The 21,954-nt window shown below is 33.0% G+C and overlaps 2 protein-coding genes across 2 annotated transcripts; both read left to right on the top strand.

The window, feature by feature from the left end:
- Positions 1–4,321: 4,321 nt before the first annotated feature.
- LOC123206693 (probable serine/threonine-protein kinase PBL24) lies at positions 4,322–8,554 on the top strand. The gene is made up of 5 exons (XM_044623895.1): positions 4,322–4,579; positions 5,359–5,540; positions 5,644–5,833; positions 6,524–6,915; positions 7,772–8,554. The coding sequence occupies exons 1-5, from the start codon at positions 4,480–4,482 to the stop codon at positions 8,306–8,308; spliced, it is 1,401 nt and encodes a 466-aa protein (XP_044479830.1). The 5' UTR covers positions 4,322–4,479; the 3' UTR covers positions 8,309–8,554.
- Positions 8,555–12,878: 4,324 nt separating this feature from the next.
- LOC123207236 (inactive protein kinase SELMODRAFT_444075-like) lies at positions 12,879–21,954 on the top strand. Its single transcript, XM_044624582.1, has 10 exons — positions 12,879–13,435; positions 14,362–14,519; positions 15,664–15,758; positions 15,852–16,354; positions 17,110–17,703; positions 18,491–18,654; positions 18,789–18,865; positions 19,512–19,659; positions 19,921–20,070; positions 20,998–21,954. Exons 1-10 carry the CDS (start codon positions 13,252–13,254, stop codon positions 21,346–21,348), a joined length of 2,424 nt encoding a protein of 807 aa, XP_044480517.1. The 5' UTR covers positions 12,879–13,251; the 3' UTR covers positions 21,349–21,954.

Below are 21,954 nucleotides of genomic sequence, written 5' to 3'. Positions count from 1 at the left end.
ATATTATATTATATGATATATCCATTATATTGTACAATATGCTATTGTATTATATAATTTTAGATACACCTTAAAATACGTATAATTTTTTATTTGTTTTATATTGTATCGTATGATTTAAATCATATATCATAAGAAACTAATAACAACGATAATAAAAGATATATCACTTAGTAATCAAAGACTACCTCGAATCAAACTTCCACTACTTGCATTTAGCATTTCTCATATATTTTATTAAAAAAATTTCATTCCCTATATTCAAAAATTTAGATATAGCATTTACATATTAATAAAATTATGTACATTTACAATAAATACAAATTCGTGTATCAATGATATTGTGTTATCATATGATAAAATTATTTTGAATTAATGATAAAATAACATTAAATCATGTAATAAAATATTATTATTGGTACCCAAATTGGTTATTTTCGTGGCATATAAAAAAATAAATATGCATGATTTGAAGTAAAAATTTTTCAAAACCAATGTCAGGCATTGTTTATTATATAAATAAATGGTATAAAGTTCATAATATAAATATTTATTAACTTATAAAACTATAATGCGATATTTTTAGATTCAGATCGAACATTAACTTGGTGAAGGAAGCTAATTCAAGTTAATTTGTTATTGAATGTATTATTTAAATAAATATTAAAAATAATATTCAAAACAAATTTATCCGTAAAATCATTAAATATTAAACCTAAACAAATGTAATCAAAGTTGAATTTAGCTTGGTGGTCGCCCATGTGCATCTTTACTTAAAAGTTACTAGATTTGAATCTTAAAAAAGTTCTATTTTGCCGAAAATAGGTTGGTTTGAATCTAGCACTATATTGGTATTCTTCTTTCGATTGATCGATTTAATCCGATTTTTAACATCAAAGATATGGAAAATTTTATTATTTCAAAATATTTTGCACCGGTTGTACTCCAACCTATTGAGTTCAACACGATGCTGGTATTAGTCTTGCCTTCCTCCAATCGGTCGGATCAATCAAATTTTTAAACCCATAACATCTAACATAGGAAATATTTTATTATTTTAAATTTAAAAATAGCTTTTTTATATTAAACCTCATGAGATAAAGACATTACTTTGTTCAAAAGGCAATATATGTATCTTTTTGTAATAAAAAGACTCTATGTTATCTGCGAATAATATTATATGCATTTATAATAATATTATATAAACTTATAATAAATATTAATTTGTCAACTAATAATGATATATTATTTTATGATTGAATGATTTTAAATTATATTTCTAAGTTTAAGTTTGATTTTTATGTTATACACGTCTAAATGATATATAATTGTTAAAACATATACAATTTAAGATTGACTCAAATTCAAAAGGGTAAGATCAAAGTCAATTCAAGATCGACAAGCTGAAGTTCTTTCGCTTGAGCTTAGTTTAATTTGTAAAATTTATGTCAAAACTTAACTCAAAAACAATTTAATTTTAGACTAAATTTGAATCGAGCTTAAACTTAAATGTTAGATTCAGCTTGAACTCAAAGGATAGTAAAGGAAATTGATAAATCACCTTAAAAGTAAAAAAATTGTAAAAAAGTAAGGTTTGAGATTTTTATATGTATAACAAAAGTTTGTTAGGTATAAAATTTTAATACAAATAATGATATATCACCATGTGATTAGACAATTTTAAATTAAAGATAAAATAATATTTAATCATATGATAATATATTATTATTTGTGTATAAAATTATACACGTTAATAATATATATAATTTTATTGATAAAACATGTAATAATAAAAAATAATAAAAGAAAAGTACTGGCAGTGGAAAAAATGACGGCAAAAGCAATAGAAGTTGTGTACCACGTAAGAATTTATTGAAAAGTCTTGTTTTTTCTTCTTCTTTATGGGCGATGAAGATCTTTCTGAGGTGGCAAGATATTGGTTTGCATGTGATTTGTCAGTTGTTAGTTTAGCTTTGCTCTTTTTAGAAAATAAAATGAATGGTTTCTTGCTTTCATTTCACTTTCACATGCTATGTTATTTTCTTTTTATTTTCTATAATATTATTTTATGAGGTTCCATTGAAGCTAAGCAATAGTTGCAATTTATATATAGATGGGAAAAAAATCAATTACACCCTTATAGTTCTTAGAGTTAGCAACAAGGCAGAGCTAAATATCTAGATCCCTGTCTCCGTCCCAATAATGATGAGTTTTCCCCATAAGGAATATTTCCCTCCATTTCTTCTCTCCATCCTTATGAGGAAAACAAAATAATATGTATTAGGTGTTATTATGCCTTTAGTGTTTAATTGTTGAATTAGACCGATTTAATTATCATGTTGACATCATTACAATGCTACACTAAGATCATGCATGAAATCAATATGACTAAAATCCGTTTTAAAATTTTTATTATGTCATGTTGATAGTTGACATCATCGATCCAAATTGTTGGTTGGACCTATTGACTCGCAAATTAATCCTTTTGACTGAGTCAAGGCCTAATCTGAGTCTGAAAACATTGGTTTTGGGAATATATTTGTTAGTTTATTTCATTATCTCCTTTGAAATTGTTTAAACTCATTTCTTAGTTCAAAAAATTTTAAATATTCATGATAAAGGTATAATTTTACCTTAGTAAATGCATATATTATTCGAATATTAAACATGTTCAAAATAATTTTTGAACTAAAAACGTATTAAATAAGCATTTTATGCCCTTTCTGTATTAAACGCGAATGCATTTCATATTTTATGTTTATCGTATTTTTACTATATTTTTTGAATTTTTAGCTAAACTTAGAATACAAAATTGTCCCTTCTATTTTTAATTATTTATGAAAATGCCATTGCCATTTAAAAAAACCCAACAATATTTATTTCTTAATTCCCAACCCTCATTTTGTGTCTTCCTCCCTTGTGGCTTGTACAAAGATTCTAATATGAACTCTGAAATTTAAGCTGATTAATTTATTTGCTATTCCCAACTGACTAGTACGTTACTTATTGTACAAAAAATTTTGATTATATATTATATTATATTAGCTTTAATAGTTAATTAAATATTTTACATTTGAATTGTTATATTAATTTTCAACAAGAGATTTGTGAAAAGTACTAAAATTATTATGATATTACTGTATTTTTTAAAATGTGTTATTGATGATGTGTCGTATATACATGTTCCGTTCTTTTCCCGTACGAAAATTTTAGGGGTGTTTTTTTATTAACGTATTTTTCATTATTTATCATATTATACATATATAATTCATGTACCGTTTTTTTCTTGCTCCTGTATTTACTAACTACTGGTAAAATTTAGTAATATTATATGTGTTACCTATGTGTACAAACAAATGTACAAATGTTGATATATTATTGGATGATTAAATATTAATTTGTGTATAATTTAAAATTATCTAATCACATAATAACTCATAGATATTTATACCAATATTTACATTTGTTATTGGTGAATGAAGTAATGGAAATTGGGCAAATGCATATAGCTCCACTACCTATCACAAAATCTTATTTATCCATCCAAGGAATGTACAAACTACAAACCTCTCCTTATAAAGAAAGGATGCCCAAATTAGGGGTGAATATGAAACAAGCCAAACTTAAACACCTTATAGCTCAAGTTTGACTCAAATAAAAAATGGGATAATTTGAATTTGATTTGAGTTTTTCAAGTTACAATTAAATGTAGTTTGAATTTAGCTCGGCCCCTATGTTCAAAGCTGAGTTTCAATTTATGACTCAAATTCATGACTTAAATCTGTGGTTCAAATTCGTAGCTCGAGTTTATGACTTATCGACAAAAGTAATATTGTTTTGACAATTATTTGACTTAACTTAAACTAAATTGAACCATTGTCCGACTTGCAAGTTAGACTATACTGCACCTTTTCTAACTCGAGTTTGACTTGGTTTTAAAAATGAGTTAATCATCTTGACCCAAGATCGGTTAGAGTTTAACCTAAACAAATTCAATTCCAGTCCTAGCTAGCCCAAATGTGTACAATCCCAATTACCAAGTCTTAGCTTATCAATATAGGACTCACTTACCAAAAAAAATCCAAATTAGTTAAATTTAACAGTTAACCAATTAGCCTGTCAACTCAAAAAACCTCCTCAAACAATCAAACAAACTTTGAAAATCGTCTATTTTTATGGTGTTCAAAGGACACATTACATCTTCCCCACTTAATTCTCCACTTTTTTCTCATCACAAAACCCTAAATTTCCATTTTTTTCTTCCTCCATTATTGACCTTAACCATGCATGTTTAGGATCGGTAGTCTCATTTATACTTTCATCTTCTGTAAATTTTTTTTCCGCCTTCAGGGACCTTCCATGCATTTTTTTGCTGGAGGGGTTCCCTTGGCTAGCTCAAAATAATCCGCAGGCCATTTCAGCCAATCGAACCATCTCCAAATCGTTATTATTATTGCTTGAGAGGAAGATAGAGTGAAGATGAATTGCTGTTTTCCTTGTTTGCAGTTACAGAGAGGCAAGAAAACAACTAGAGATCTTGTTGACATCGCAGTTTCTTTTAATGAATCAAGACATCCTGGTATGCCTTTGTATATATTTATGATAATTATCATACATTCTTTTTTGTGTAGAATATACACATACAATTGATCATACATTTGTTGGAATTGGCAAACATTTCGTCTATAAAACACGATGCACAAGGTTCCGCTGCCTGGTCAGGAGGTAGGGGCCTTGCTACCTGGTGAGCAGTAGGGCTAGGAGACAATGCCTCTGGTTTTACCTGTGAACAACTGCTCTAAGAATTTGAAATCCTGGGTTTGTCTTGAGGATAAAATACTAATATATAAACACATTATTTTCTATAATGAGTGATATATCAATTAATTGTAAGAATAGAAGCGATTAGAAATTGAAATAATATTAATGCAATTGGACATAACCCGAAACCAGGAAAAATCAGTTTGTCTATAAAGCACAATGAACACAGGGTAGGGGACAACAGCCCTAAACCTGTAAACAATTCGGGCTTAAACCATGAAGATAAGTTTCATGAGTTATCTTAGGAATAATTATACTAATGGGATTCGTCTTACGAATAAGAATATTAATAGGGTTTGTCATAGAGATAAAAGTCCCATTAAATAAACATATTATTCTCTCCTATAACAATTCACTGTAACCAGAGATGTGAGGAGATATTACAATATTATTGACTATTGTTTTGGGTAAATTAAGATAAATTACTTCTATTTGCTTTATTTGATTCTACATGATCTCTAGCTCCTTCAATATTTTTAGTTGATATTAAACAGACTTAGATTGAACATATTTCATAAAGTTTCTCTTGTAATGCAGGGAATAAGAGACAAAAATCTACCAAGGAGGAAACTGTTCAAGTTGGCAGCAAAGACATCAATGCACAAGCTTTCACTTTCCGTGAGTTAGCCACTGCAACAAAAAACTTCCGTCAGGAATGTTTGTTGGGAGAAGGTGGATTCGGAAGAGTTTACAAGGGGACCATTAAATCAACCGGCCAGGTAAAAAAAAAAAAAAACTGAGCCAGGCTTCATCTTGTTTGGATGCTTAAATTCCTGTGAGAAGGAAAAAATTAAGGCCTGGAATTGAATTCAATGTGGGCAGGTTGTAGCAGTGAAGCAACTAGACAGGAATGGCCTGCATGGAAACAAGGAGTTTCTTGAGGAAGTTTTCAGGCTGAGTCTCCTGGATCATCCGAATTTAATCAAGTTAATTGGATACTGTGCTGATGGAGATCAAAGACTTTTGGTTCATGAATTTATGCCAGGGGGATCCCTAGAAGATCATTTGATAGGTATTTCTATTCAATGCTCTCGTTGTGCCTAATTAAGGCTGGATTTGAGTTGATCTGAGTTTGAATTAGGTTGTTTTGCATTCGATTTGAATTCATTATAATGAATCTAAGTCAAATCTGAACTGACCAAAGATATAATCAGTAGAATGAACAATTTGTGAGATAAATAATATCACCTGTGGGATGAAGAGTATCATTAGAGGAGGATTCGAGCTAAATTTAAGCTAAAAATGAGTTGAATTCCAATTTAAGCTGAAATGGTTCGGTTAGAGTCCACCCTATGTGCCTTTTTGGATGTTCCTCCTTGGATCACAATTCTCTCTTGAGAAGGGGTGCATCTCATCCGAACTGGCTCGGATCAAATCTATGACTCAACTTGAACAAGGCAATTTTGAGCAGGAGCTCTAGCTTAACAACTCGGTTTGATTGTCCATCAAGTGACACTATTCATTTTGTTAGTAACACCGCCTAGTCCTCTGATGACATTGTTTGCCCTGCCAACAGCCCTCTAGTGATACTGTGTACCAACTCAAACAAACTCGAGTTCAAACTAGGTATCATAACTTGGATTTGAGCTCGAGTTGACTTCAAATTAGATCTGATTCAAATCAAATCTACCCTACTCTTGAGCTTTACTTGAACATAATTCTTTCCAACAATTCTGATGACTCAAACTAATATGTGCTGCAGACTTAGCAGAAGGCATAAAGCCTTTAGATTGGACAACAAGAATCAAAATAGCATTGGGAGCCGCTCAAGGTTTGGATTATTTACATACCAAGGCCGATCCTCCTGTGATATACCATGATTTGAAGGCCACAAACATCATGTTGGATCAGAATTTTGTGCCGAAACTCTCCGATTTTGGGCTGGCGAAGCTTGGCCCTGTTGGGAACAGCAATGGTCTTCCTTTAAGAGTGATGGGGACATATGGTTACTGCGCTCCAGAATATGCAAAAACTGGCAAATTCACTATCCAGTCTGATGTCTACAGCTTTGGAGTTATTTTGTTAGAGCTCATCACTGGAAGAAGAGCCATAGACAATACAAGACCGGTAGAAGAACAAAATCTAATTTCTTGGGTAAACATTATGTCCATCTATGTTATCTTTTTTTCAATGTGCCTGTGTCAGAAGTAAAAAAGGTTACTGGTTGGACTGTCACGTCAACCAGAGACTCTTGGATAGAGTTGTTGCAACTGAGTGCTATTTAGTCTCTTTCACCTTAAAAGCTAGCTCAAGGGTTGAGACTTTTCCTAATATTTATGCACTAACACTTAGCGTTTTTTCTAACTGATGTGAGACAACCTAACAAACTCCTCTCACACATTGGGTGATTGATTTGGCACCCCTCACAACCAACCATTTGGAAGAGTAATGAGACCTTCACGTCAACTGGTTACTCTTGTAGACTATTGTGTGAAGTTGTTACAATTGAGCATTGGTTCCACTTTTAAGTGGAATTAGGTGTCTTTCACTCCAAAAGTTAGCTTAAGGGATGAGATTTTTCTTCAAATTATGCATTAACTTAGCTTCCTTCCTAGTTGATGTGGAACAACGGAACAAACTCCCTCCACACATCAAACCATTGTTTTGACACTCCTCATAACCAGCCATCCAAGAGAACCACAAGCTATTAGTTGGACCTTCACATCAACTAGTCACTCTCATGGATTCCTGGGTGGAGTTGTTACAACCCAACATTGATACCACTGTTAAATGCTATTGGGTCTGTTCCACCCTAAAAGTTAGCTTATGGATGAGACTTTTTATCACACTTATACACTTACGCTTAACCCTTTTCCAAACCTTTGTGGAACAACCCAAAACACTATGCCATGCGTCAGTTTCTAGCGTCAAGCTTGGTTTCAGTGCATTTAGCTTTTCTAGTAGTGACAATTTTAATCAGACAGGTTTCGTCTGCTTTTTGTTTGAACAGGCCGAACCTTTTTTCAAGGACCCCAAGAGATTTCCGGATATGGCAGATCCTCATCTTAACAAACAATTCCCAGAGAGAAGTTTGAATCAAGCAGTTGCAGTAGCAGTCATGTGCCTGCAAGAAGAACCATCGGCTCGCCCTTTAATGAGTGATGTTGTGACAACTTTAAGTTTCCTCTCCCAAGATACCGAGGATCCTGGAAAAAGCGGAGGAAGTGTTTCTTCAAGATCAAATGCGGCCAGCGATAGTTTACCAGACGGAAGCGAATCAAGTGATATTAGTGTTTTTTCGAGTATCGAAAGCAGCCCCGAATCAGGTTTCGGCATTTCAGGCCGAAATAATAGCAATGAGTTACAAATTTCTTCAACTTTGAAACAAAACGGAAGCAGCAGCGGCTCGAAAAAAATCAACAAAAGCTTCAGTTTGAAGAGTAAAAGCTCCAGGGAATCCTTCGATAGTTTCAAAGACACGGCGACATCTACAAGTTCAGGAAATTCCGAAGATTCTTCAAGTGAAGCAACTCTTCTTGATCCATAGCAACAAGCAGGAGATTCCAGGATGGAAAATTTTATTCAGAGAGAAAATTGATCTCCAGGTAGTGATTGATAGGAAGTCGAATTACAAATGAATTTACAAGACGATAATGTTCTGAAAATCAGAGGCTTATTTCGGTCGAACATTTTGTGTATGTTTGAGTTTCATGGACTTGCCTTGTTCATTATTTGCAAAAGGAACAAAAATCCTTATTTTGCTAAGAAGAAATGAGAGAACTCTGTTTATTTATATATTGCTGCAGATTTATAATGTTATTACAATGAAATTTATTTAAAGAGAAGACATTGGTGACTGTCATACATTAGAATTAGGATGGTATTCGATCCCTGTTGAGCTCGAATGAAACCAAGTTCAAGATTGACTCGAATTCAAAAAAGTTATCTCGAGATTAATGAGGTGAGACTTGAACTTGAATTTAAACACAATTTAGGATTAAATTCGATTTAAATTGACTGAAACTCAAATGTTTGAAATGGTTCGAACTTGACTCATTTATGAAAATGCACCCAATCTTGGCTCAATCTCATATTGTATCTAGCCCTAGGTTTCGACAATCATAATTAAAATGTAATTACTCTCCTACCTCACTTTAATCATGATGGCATCAATCAAACCACCAGCATTTACACTATCTAAGCCAGTTGTACATGTAACCCTAGCTTCTAATAATACAAATTCTCAACTGTTTAAAAGGTATAGGAGACCTAAAAAGGAAAAGCACGCCAATCCTCACATAAAAATATTTGAGAACATTACATTAGTCTTTCAACTTCACGAGCCTTAAAAATCATTCTTTTCATGGATAATAATGGTAGCTGAATCACATATTGAATGTATATTGAAAACTTAACTTTCAATATCATACATCAAGTATCGTATCATGTTAAATAATACAACTTTTAAAAAATAAAATAATAAAAAAAATCTAATGACATGTCATCAAATTTAAAAAATATCACAAATACCTTTAAAAATTTAAAGATTTTTATATACATCTCGATTATATAATTATTTTCTCTAAAAAGTATATCAATTTGTATTAGTAATATATATTGTATCTTAGGATACATATCATATCATACAATACGTCTATTGTATCGTATTAATTTGATATATCTCAGGATACATATCATTTTATATTTATATTATATCGTATCATATGATATGTATAATATATCGTAAGATACTGATAACTATGAATAACACTACCATGAACGTAGACTACTGGAATCTCCACTTAATCTACCATTTCTTTTTATATTCTTACGAGCAGATTCACCCAAATTTCGTGTACTTCTCATTGGTGCAAACTTCCACACTTAGAGTTCAATACACTTTGCCTGCATTGACTAATTGAGGCAATATGGCAAAGTCTAACTATACTGTAGCCAACTCCACAGAAAAAAATCTTTTATCTTGAAGTAATATTGTGATCCGTGAGGAAGATTTTAGAAACTAAACGCACCGCTAAGCAATATTCTACTTTTGTATCTATCTTGCCGCAGCAAAGAAGAAATGGGATTTATCCTAATTTGTCAGATCCATTATATAAGATAACAAATTAATTAACGAGTGAGACTTGTTGATCATTATCTATACAACAACTATTATATTTATATGGATGTTGAATGAAATTATTTGTAATATGTTGCATTCTGATGCGGGGCCTACATGATGAATAATATTGAAGGTGTTAGAATGCGATGATTTTAGACGGGGCATCTCGAAATGGTCAGACGAATAAAACTTATGTTTTCTATCATGAGCGGAGTCATCTTTGTAGCTTTTTGAAGTTGTTGAAAAGGGTTTTTGGATATTTATATATTTTTTTATAGGGATTGATTTGATCTGAGTTGAGCTGAGTTTGGAATTGACTCAAGCTCGGATTGAAGCTATAGTAATCAATTTGAACTTGAACTCGTTCAAATTGGTGCACAAATGTCACTTGACAGTTGTTGGCAGGATAAATAGCATTATCGTTGGAAGAGTGAACAAAATCTTTGACAAGATAAAAAGTGATAAGTGAGTGAATATTAAGCTAAGCTATTGAGTTGGAGCTCCAATTCAAAATTAACTTGTTCAAACCTACTACGGATTTGTCCAAGCTAGCTTGTGGATTGGATCCACCCCTAATTTTTGGGGTGTTTTTGAAATTTTCTATGTTTTACATCTTAGGGGTATTTTTGCGAATTTGTTTTAATTTTTCCCTTTTTTTTGTGGGAACGAAATTAAAGGGAAAACTATTTAAAGATTGCATCAGCCTTACGAACAATAAATAAAGTTATATCTTTTAACTTTGAATTTCAACTTATGATCTTATACTAACGACCAAGGACGGATTTGACCTAAGTCTGAATAATGATTAATTAAAGTTTAATTTGAATCCAAAACGTCTCGTTCAAGTTCGTTTAAGCTAATGATGAGTTTGTCAGAGAAGTTATTAGAAAATGTTGGAGAAAAAAAACAAAAATTGTAGAAGATAATGGAAAAAAAATTGCCATAAAAAAAGAAAAATCGTAAAAAAATATGAATATATAACCGACTTTTACCCTATTTAATAATGGATTAGTTCTTAACATTTTTTAAAGTATTATTTAACTACCTATAAATACTAACATATTTCCATTTTTATAACTTATTTTTGTTTTTTATTTTCAATTCACCTCGACTCACTTCTTTGAAAATCAATTTGTTTATATGACATTATTTTAATTTCTCATGGCCGGATGTTGAAATGTTAACAAAATGAAAAATGGAGGACTAGTTCAAAATGATTACCTCCCACCAATATATATATATAGCCAAAAAACTATTTCCCTCCAAGGTTTGCTGAAATGACAATTTTCACATTTTAAGACAAGAAGATCTTTTTACATAAATTTTTCTATTTTAAAAATTTTCTCTTATTCTTTTTTTTTTCTTTCTCCCCTTTTTTTAATTTTTACTTTCTCCCTTATTTATCTATTTTCTCTTTAAAAAGTTTGAATAAGATCTGTAATTTTTGAAAATTTTTGGGGTTTTAATAAGATTCTCAAGGGGATTTTTGAAAATTCTTTCTAAATTTAAAATTTCAATATACCCCTTGATAGTTCAAAAATTATAATAACAATGTAAAATTAGTTAGAGTTTTTATATTGTATAGGGATTTAAGTGATACTTTTTTAAATTAAATAAGAATATATTAGTAATTTGATATTTATATTAAATATTAATGACATTTTTGTAATTTAAATAGGACAAACCAGTTATTTGTAAAAAAAAAAACAAATTCGCTAACAGAGGATAGAAATTTGACTTCTTAAAATTTAAGAAGTGGGAATTTACTTCCTTAAACCTTGGGTGGAAAGAGTAATTTGGCCTATTATATGATTGACTCTAAACTTTGATTTAGACAGACAGTATTTAATACAAAAATGTCAAAATCCCGAACAGCCTGTCACCTTATTATATAATAGAATAAGGCAGATTTGAATACGACAGTTGAAGAATGAAAATTCCAATATGCAATTATATAAATAATTTTTCATGTCCTTCCGAATGCTTCACGACACAAGAAAATTTCAAATGCTTCACCTCGTTCTGCCCTGTGGACTCTTCCCATCACCTTCGAGACCTTTTCAATGACCCCATCCTCTAGGTTTTTCAACCTGTTTTTTATTAGTTTTTGGGGCTGGAGCTGATTCGAGTTCAAACATAGGTTGGTTCGAATTTGACTCAAATTTATAATGGTCAATTTGAGTTTGAGTTCGATTTTGTTTGAGCTGATCAAATATGTCATTAGAGGGTTGTGGATGGGATCAATAGTTAAACTAGCTCAATTCGAATTGGTTTTTACCTTGATTTGAGTCCACCTCGAGGTAGAGTTTAAGTTTGGTAACTTAGCTTAAGAGTAATGTTTTGTGCATAACTTTGTGTACAAACAGTAATATGTCATCATGTGATTAAATAACTTTAAATTAGAAATAAAATAATACCTAATTACATAGTGATATGTCATTGTTTGTGTGCAAAGTTGTGTTCATGGGTTGTGAGCATAGTTTTATTGCTTACCTTAAATCCCCTTTTGTGGATAATGTTCATCCTGACGATGATACAATTCATCTCGTCAACAACAATTGACATATTCAATTAGGGTTTGATCTGAATTGAGTTGACTCAATCTCAAAAACTACCTCTACTAGGTTAAGCTTGTATTGAATTTGTTTAGGTTAAACTCAAGGTGAGTTCGAGTTGAACTCGACCTAGAGACATTTTGGCTCGGTCACAGCTAGCAAGTCGAGTGATGGCTTGATTCGGTTTGAGTTTGGCTCACTACTTGATTTGAATCATATCGAACAATTATTAAAATAATATTGTTTTGTCAATGAGTCACAAACTTAAACTATGAATTTAAACAGAGTTTCGAACTTTAAACTTAGGGAGTGAGTCGAAATCAAGCTACCATTAACTTTGACTCAACAAACTCGAGTCCCATTTTTCATTTGAGCCAAACTCGAGTTAGGGGGCTTTTAGGCTTTACTCAATTTGTTTTCATCCCTATCTCTGCCCAACTTGAATCAGCTTGAGCAGGCCATTGAATATTCAAGCCGGACTCATGGGTTGGCTTAACTCAAATTCAGCTCTATTAAATGGTGTCATGGTGAAATAAACAGTATCATTGAAGGGGGATACGAGTAAAACTAGAGCTGAGCTTTTGAGCTGAAGCTCCAGCTAAAATTTGACTAGATTTGAGCCAGAACACCAAGTCGGCTCGGCTTGGATCCAGCCCAAGTTGGTTTGGTCCATTCCAAACATCTTTATTTAATTCTTATGCTGCAAATGGGAACAATAAAATATATAACAATATTAATGGGTGGAGCTTTCGGAAAGTTTTAGTTCAGTTTTCTTGGTTCCTGGAGGATTGAATATTCCTGAAAGATCATTATATGGAAGGGAAGGTGATAATTGTTGCCGTTGATGCAAGTAAAGAAATCACTGATTATGCCCTGGAATGGGCTGTTTGGAATGTGATTAAAGTCATGGATACTCTTGTTCTTCTTGCTGTTCTTCCAGGATCATGCGGCCGTCGTCCGGCTTCCAGGAGCCAGCAGGCTCATCAGTTTCTATCTGGTGAGTTTCCTTCTTCAATCTTTTCCCGGAAAAAGAAGTGTTTGCCATTGTTTCCTCTAAATGATTTTCTGTTTTTTGAGTCATAAAATATGTTCTTTACCCGTTTTCTAAGGAAATGAGAAAACTGTTTAGTTGAAGATTCAAGCGTTGAAAGATTTTTTTGGTATGTTCATTAATCTTTTGCAAAGGTGTGGATTCGAGTTGAGCGAAGCCCAAACAATGACTAGTTCGAGTTTGACTCGAATCTAAAATGGTTCATTCAAGATTAAGCTTAGTTTGCTTGATTGATAAATCGTAACTTCAGAAAAAAAAAAAAAAGAAAAATGGTTGCTGGTTAAAAAGAAGAATTGCCAATGAAACAAGTTTTGGTACAACGACACTAGCTAGATATCGATCTTGAGCTAAGATTAAGACTGATGCTGGAATCTCTTTAACTTGAACTTGGCTTGTTTGAGCCAAACAACCATCTAATCTAACCTTGCTGGGATCACATCCACCCATACTTTTACTAGTAAAATACCAATAAAAATTTTGTCAATGACAAAAGTCTAGAGTACGATACAAATAAATAATATATATACAAATTTTGTATTTTCTCTGTAGCATTACTATTCTTGTACTGTATGATATGTGATCGTATGATATAATATAATATAAGTGAAACACGATACGTGCTTTAGTGTATATAAAAAAATGATACGAGTCAGTGAATGTATTGTATGGTACGATACGTAATATGTCAATCCGTATGAATAATTTTTCAAAACAGATAGTATGGTGGGGGTATATTTGTGAAATTTTAAAATTTTACAGATGTTTATGAGAGTTTTTGAAATAATATTATGACAATTATAAGTTTTTTTTAATTTTTTTAAAAGAGCTGTAATTCAAAAAATTAGATTTTCTAATAATAAATTGCATTGCAGGCTTATTAAAGAAATGGGGTTTTCTGCAGAATAGAGCCGAGCCCGGGAATCCGTCAAGCATCACCAGAGCGCTTGAACAGGAGGCCTTGCAGAGAATAAATAAAGTCTGTGAGCACATGTTGCTGCAGCAACTACGCTCAGCCCACAATGTCAAGAAGGTGAAAATCTATAATTTTATAAGTAAAACCTAACCAAAATTAACTTATTGTTTTGCTTTAAATAGTTGATTTAAGTCGGAAGTTTGGAGTTTGTTTTTTAGTAGCTAAATTCTGTTTGACTTATTTAATTGGCCAAAGGACTTATTCCAACCCAAGGTTTGCTGAATTCTAAATTAATACCCGTTAAATATTAAAAACCTAAACTTCTACTTATGAGCTATTAAAATTAACTGAATCAGTTAAAATTATCTTATTTTTTTCATTGGTTTAGAAAACTAACAATTTTCTCCTAAGATTATGCTTTAAAAAATCACAATTTTTCTCTTAGGGCTCTATTTTCAACCTATTTTTCTCCAAAGACCATAATCCAGTTGGTGATGACGTTGGAAAAGGGAGGGAGAAAAGACAAAAACCCTGGCGGGGGGGGAGGGATGTAACATTTCAAAAATTAATTCTAGGGGGAATTTGTTGGTTTTCTAAATCTAAGAGGGAATGAATAATATTTTATTATTTTTAATATATTATTAGTTAAATGATGATTTTATCTCTAAGATTTAATTAGTTCTATTAATTTTAACAGCTCATAGGTGATTGTTGGGTTTCTGATAGTTAACAGGTACTAATTTGGGAGTGCAACAAACCTTTAGTGTGAAAAGTCCTGTGGCCTATTTAATTCAATATTTGGTTGTGTGAATTTGGTGATCAAAGTTTGAATGAGGTATAATTCTACGTTGGTTTTGCTTATTTTGGATAGATTTTGTTTATTTTAAGTGGGTTTATGGTTTTCGTAGAAACAAATTTAGGAAAATGAGTTATTTTGAGATTTCTCTGGACCGCAAATGTTGAGCTTCAAAATTATTCGTTTCAGCCCTAAAATTGTCACCAAGAATGATCTTGGTCATCAATTCTGAATTAAAACAAAAATTTGTTTTATTAAATTTTAAGGGCGTTAGATATTAGACCTGTTTTTGTGTAATAGATTACGAGTTTGGTCCCTTCAATTGTAAAATTATAAAGTTCGATCTCTTTAATAGAAAAACAATTAGTTTGTTCGATAAAAAAATAAAAAATAATAGTTTGATATCTCTGAATGTTGTTATCTCTTTTTCGTATCTTGAAATTGACAGTACTGGCTTGAAAGCAGGTGCACACAGAAGTAAAAGTTATAGGTGATGCAGAGCTGGGCTCGGTTGCCGCTCATGCCAAAGAACTTGAAGCAACCTGGGTCATTCTCGATAGGTACAAAATTTTGAAGCATTAAGCACATTATGGTCATGAAGTATTATTGATAAGGGATTTGACTTAATATCTTTTTGGGAAAAAAAATTGCAGGCGCTTGAAGAAAGAAGGAGACTTCTGTCTCAAGCAATTAGCCTGCAATGTGGTTCTGATAGACCATGCTATCCCGAGAATCCTGAGAGCAGTTAATCCGATGACAGTGAAAAATCTTTATGCAAGTGATGAAGATGAAAGTGATCCGACTGTTGCTGATATGCTTGGAGTCAGTCTGCCTAAAAATGCTGCAACTGATAACACTAGTTCAAGCACTCTCAGCTCTGGAAGTCCAAATTTCTTCACAGATGGTTCCTTTTCTCCCAAGAAGTCGAAAACTGGCCGCCGGGGCCGGTTGTTTCTTCATACCAAGTCCCACCAGGAACATGAAGCTGATGATCAAGTCACATTGAGCAATTCTGCTTCTCATAGTAAATCTCAACAATTGAACATTAAGGCATCAAGTTTTGATGTTCTCGAGCTTGACTCACCTGGAAAATTTGCAGCAAACTCCTTGGATAGAAAAATAAAAAGCTATAGTGGCCCTTTGAAGACAAAAAGTGGTAAGATTTCTGATTATTTTAGAGGTTTATGAATTTTTTTGTAAACTTTGGAGAGTTTATTGATAAATTTTTGAAATGGATTACAACATTTAGAGATATTGAACCATCATTTTTTTTTTCAATGGAAGGGATTGAATTTTCAAATTTTCCTTTTGAAGGAACTGAACTTTCAAATTTTTTTATAAAAAGGATTAAACTTTCAATATATTCTATTGAAGGTACTAAATAAACACAATTAAGATTGTTGATTTTATTTTGTTTCAGAAACAAGGTGATTAGTTTAAAGAAAATAGTGAAAGTTTAGTCCCTTTAATAGTAAAATTTGAAAGTACAATCACTTCAATAGAAAAAACAAAGTTCTATTCTTCTAATGGAAAAAGATGATAGTTCTGAAACTTCTAGGGTTGTTATTCCAATTTTGAAACCACTAAGGTCTGTGTACATTTTAAGATGTATAAATTTGATCTGAGTTAGCTTATATCAAATCCATAACTTAGCTTGAATGAGTTAATTTCAGCTTGGAGCTTTAGCTTAACTGCTTAGCGTGAGGTGACTCATTTGTTCATCTTGCGCGGTGACACTATACACCAGCTAGAATGAGATCAAGAACAAGCTCAGGTTGGGCATTATAGCTTTGATCCAAGATCAAGCTAGCCCCATGCTTTGCTTGGCTTAAATCAAATTTACTTCTAATTTTATCTAAACCTTAGAGAAGGTCTATAATTGTTAATGATTTTATGTCAATTTTGAAACAGAAATGACAGATTTCGATAGTGTCAAGGCAATGAAGGCACCACCCAAGGCCAAGTATCAAGCCCGACGATCAATAGATTCACGTCACTTGCAGCAAAAACCTGAGGCCCTGCAAAAGCAATCATATGATCAACTCATAACAAGAAGTGCACTTGAATCATCACCAACTTCTTCAATTATAGATAGAACCTCAAGCATTCGAAAAGCGATGTCAATTTCCATCAAACATCCACCCATGCCACCACCCCTTTGTTCAATTTGCAAGCACAATGCTCCTATTTTCGGCAAAGCACCAAGGAAATTCAGCTATGAAGAGATTGCAAGAGCAACAGGAGGTTTCGTGAGCGAGAATTTCTTGGCTGAGGGTGGATATGGCACGATATATCGGGGAGTATTGCCTGATGGGCAGGTTGTTGCAGTGAAGCAACATAAGATGTTGAGTGCACAAGGAGCCTCCGAATTTGTGTCTGAGGTTGAGGTATTGAGCTGTGCACAACACAGAAATTTGGTGATGTTGGTTGGCTATTGCATTGACACAGAATGGCTTCTGATATACGAGTTTGCTTGCAATGGTTCCTTAGACAAGCATTTATATGGTAAGTTCTACTTTATTTTATTACTAAATCAATTTATAAGAGTTCTGCTATAAGAGAAATGACATATAATGATTAGGGTTGCAATTAAGCTAAGCTGAGTATTGTTGGGTTTGAGTTCGGCTCAATTGGCTTTATCCAAAACTCAAGCTTGAGTAGCTTGGGAATTGCAGACTTAAACTTGAGCTCGAGATAAAAATTGCTTACTTGAGCTTGGCTTGAGCTCAGCTCAACAAATTATGTAAATCCCATAGTTCATATATTTATCAGCTAACTCATATTTGAAGTTAGAGAGTAAGATTTTAAGGGTGTAAGTGCAAAATTTTGAACTTTTAAGGGTTTATATTGAATACTTGAGTTGAATTGTGAGTTTATCAAGCTAAGTAACAAGAAGCTCCAGCTCAGCTTGACTATAGTACTCAAAAATAGCTCAACTTGAGTATAAGCTTGGCTTGTATAATACTTGAGCTGCTCAAGCTCAAGATTGGCTCGACAATAATCAAGTTGATCCGCTTGATTTGTTTGCAACCCTAGTAATAATATAAAATAATGATTTATGCAACAAACAATAGGTACAAATATTAACGTGTTATTATGTGATTGAATGATTTTGAATTATAGATAATAACCCAATCATGCGATGGCACATCAACGTTTATACTCATTAATGTGTGTAGTATTTTTCAATGATATGATCCACATTAAAATCATAATCAATATTCAATACCATATCACTTGAGATGAATAGCATATTATTATGTTTGAGAAAAACACTTATTAAAATTTGCAGGGGGAGAGAGTGATGAGGTGATGTCTTGGAAGAACAGGATGAAGGTTGCAAAGGGAGCAGCTAGGGGTCTGATATATCTTCATGAAGATTGCAGAGTGGGTTGTATTGTACATAGAGATTTTAGACCTAAGAACATCCTCCTCACCCATGACTTCAGACCAATGGTCAGTTCCATTTCATCTGCAACTCATTGTCTCTTGAATTCTGATTCATTTTATTTTTTCGAGAACTACCCTGAATATATATAGAATAAAATTACATGTGCAAACAAATTTTACTAACTTATCCATACAAATAGGTGGGAGACTTTGGTTTGGCAAGGTGGCAGGCCGATGGACAGTTAGCAGAGGAGACTCGTGTCATAGGTGCATTTGGGTATGAAAATCTCCAGTACTGATTCATCTTTAGTTCTTTTAGAATAAGTGATGTTGATGTTGCCTTAATCCGAACATATAGTTGTGAGATATTGTCTACTTTGGTCTTTGATGACTTAATGGTTTTGTTGTTTTGCCCTTAAAAGGCGTCTCACTAAAGGCATTGGGATTATAGTAACCCAATGCTCTCAGCTCCTGTTTGATGTTTTATTTTTGACATCAATACAACCACTAGTTGAGGGGCTTGGACAATGTTGCTGCTGATGTTGCCTCGACGTGGGTTTTTGATATCAACACAACCCCCGGTCTTGAAGCTTGGAGAGAGCAGTTGACATTGTCCCCATAGACGATGGTTCTATTGATGTTGCCTAGATCCACATAGTAGGTCATTTAAAATTGTGAGATCTTGTCCGTTTTAAACTTAGTTGGCTTTACAGTTATACCCTTAAAAGGTGCCTTATGAGAGAGAGGGAGACAATAAGTTTATATTGACCCAAGACTCTCGACTCATGTTGGCAGTGAGATCTTTTGCATGAACAATTGATAAAATAAACCTTAAGAAAACATATCTGGTTGAGAATTTTCAGCAGTCATTTACCTAATGATCTACTAATGAATTTCCATTGCCTTTTTTTTTTTTTTTAAAGGTATTTAGCTCCAGAATACACTCAGAGTGGGCTCATAACAGAGAAAGCTGATGTATATGCATTCGGAGTTGTTTTGTTGGAGCTATTAAGTGGCATCAAAGCAACTGATTTTTCAAGAAACACAGGAAAACAATTTGCAATGGATTGGGTCAGTTTTTATACTCGTCTATATATTTGAAGGATTAAAATTACATGCACTAACAATGAGTACTAATTTATATATTAACCAATATGTTTTACTATGTGACTTTGTGATTTTGAATTAGGAATAAAGTAATATTCAATCACATTATACATATTATCGTTAGTACACAAATTAGTACTCATTATAAGTGTACATAATCTCAATTTATGGGCATCGATTATGATGACATTGTCGAGCTAATTTGTTTGAATATTAATGATGCAGGGGAAAACATTGCTAGAAAAGAAAATGGTGAGTGAAATAATAGACCCTAGATTGGATCAAAGTTATGTGAAGAAGGAAGTTGAATGCATGATGTATGCAGCTAGCTTATGCATTTCTTCTATTCCAGAACAAAGACCTACCATGTCTAAGGTAATTTTCTAATCAATAATTCTTCATGCATTAACAATGAGTATATTGTATACAAATGTTGGTGTGTTATTATGTGATTAGGTGTTTGTTTCAATCAGATAATGACGTATTAGTGTTTGTACCCACTGTTAGTGCACATAGTGTTACTCAATTTTAATTCTTAAAAATATTATTATAACTCATGAAATTAGAAAAGTAATACTTCATGCACTAAAATAAGTATAAAGATATTATCATGTGATTGAGAGATTTTAAATTAGAATTAAACTAACACTTAATCACATGTTGACACATTAACATATGTTTTTGTGTTGTTAGGTTGTCCCAAATCAGTTGGAAAATGGGCTAGGTGTTAGTTTATAAGTGTGAGGGAAAACCTTGGCCCTTCAATTAGTTTTTGGGGTGGGAGAGGCCCCAGAGAACCTACTAGTGGTATCAAATCCCAATTGCATTAACTCCAACCAAGAGTCCACCAGAGTGACTAGTTGATGTGAAGCTCCAACCAATAGCCCGTTGCTCTTTTGGAAGGATGGTTGTGAGGAGAGTCGAATTGATAGCTTAATGTGTGAAGGGGAGGTTGTTTGGTTGTCCCATATTAGTTGAAAAAGGGGCTATGATGGTTGGTTGTGAGGTTTGTTACACCAATGCCCTATGGTTGGAAAAGGTGCGCTGGATGGCTAGTTATATGGAGTGTCAAACAAACTGATGCCCCTGTGTATAAGGGGAGGTTGTTGGATTGTCCCATATCGGTTGAAAAAGACATAAGGTGTTAGTATAAAAGTTAGTGAAAGTATCACCCCTTAAGCTAACTTTTGGGATAGGAAAAGCCTAGTAGCACCTAACACATGTTTGCACTCATTGTAAGTACATATAGTATTACTCAAATTAGAATTTAATTCTCCACGAATTTTGTTAAATATTTTTCAGGCACTTAAAATATTAGAAGGAGATATAGCTGGTGACCATATGGCTTACAATTTACCTGGACATTACACTCCTAATTACCCAAAAAAATACATAAACGACATCTATGGCAAAGACACTCCAATTTGCTGGACACCAAGCGCTAAAATCCCCCAAAATTTACAGGTTCAAGCCAAGAACAAAATGAATCTGAGTCCTTCCAGATTGATCATGCCATTGACAGCATCAGAAGAACTTAAAGTGGCAAGTGATGGAAGGGATTTGAGGGAGTCTGATCTGGTTTTCAGTGAAGAATATCAAGAATATTTACAAGGGTCACTGTCCAAGTTTATTGAAAATTTGAAGGACGAATGAAAAGCTTTCTGAAGAAGCAATAAGACGGGGAAAGAAACTTGTACATATTTAGTTTTCATTGTTTTGACATACATTTTTAATAGGTTGAAGCATTTTGTTTGTAGCTTCTGTATAGAATATTGTATATTGCTTGTACATGAGCGGTTCTAGCTTTAAGTTTGTATCTGAAGTGAGGTAAATCTGATTCAGGATTGCAGCTGTTGTAGAGTGGTGACCCGAATTCTGTAATGAGTTATTTGAATTCAGGAAGTGGTGGTCCGAAATGTGAATTTCAAGGAGGGTAGTGGAGGGATCGATAGGCCCAATCCGGTAGCCCCCCATTTATCTGATATGGGAATGGGAGCTTCTGGAAGTGGTGGTCCGAAATACACAGGTTCATATAGTCTAATTGCTGCTTGTTACTGTGCATAGCAAGTCGTTGACTTTTTTTGGGATCTAGAATTAGTACTAAGAATGGATTCAAGCTAAATTGAGTTAAAGTTAAAGTTCGGATTGACTTGAAAAAGTTGAGTGCGAGTTTGACTACAAGATAAAGCTAAACTCAACTTGGTATTATAGTCGAGTCAAAATTGGCCGTAACGACGTTATTGTGATGTATATCAATCA

The sequence above is a fragment of the Mangifera indica genome, chromosome 2, assembly GCF_011075055.1.
Source record: "Mangifera indica cultivar Alphonso chromosome 2, CATAS_Mindica_2.1, whole genome shotgun sequence".
In the NCBI taxonomy this organism is placed as follows: Eukaryota; Viridiplantae; Streptophyta; class Magnoliopsida; order Sapindales; family Anacardiaceae; genus Mangifera; species Mangifera indica.
Note: the sequence above shows the minus strand (reverse complement) of the source record. Positions and strands in the feature narration are given on the sequence as shown.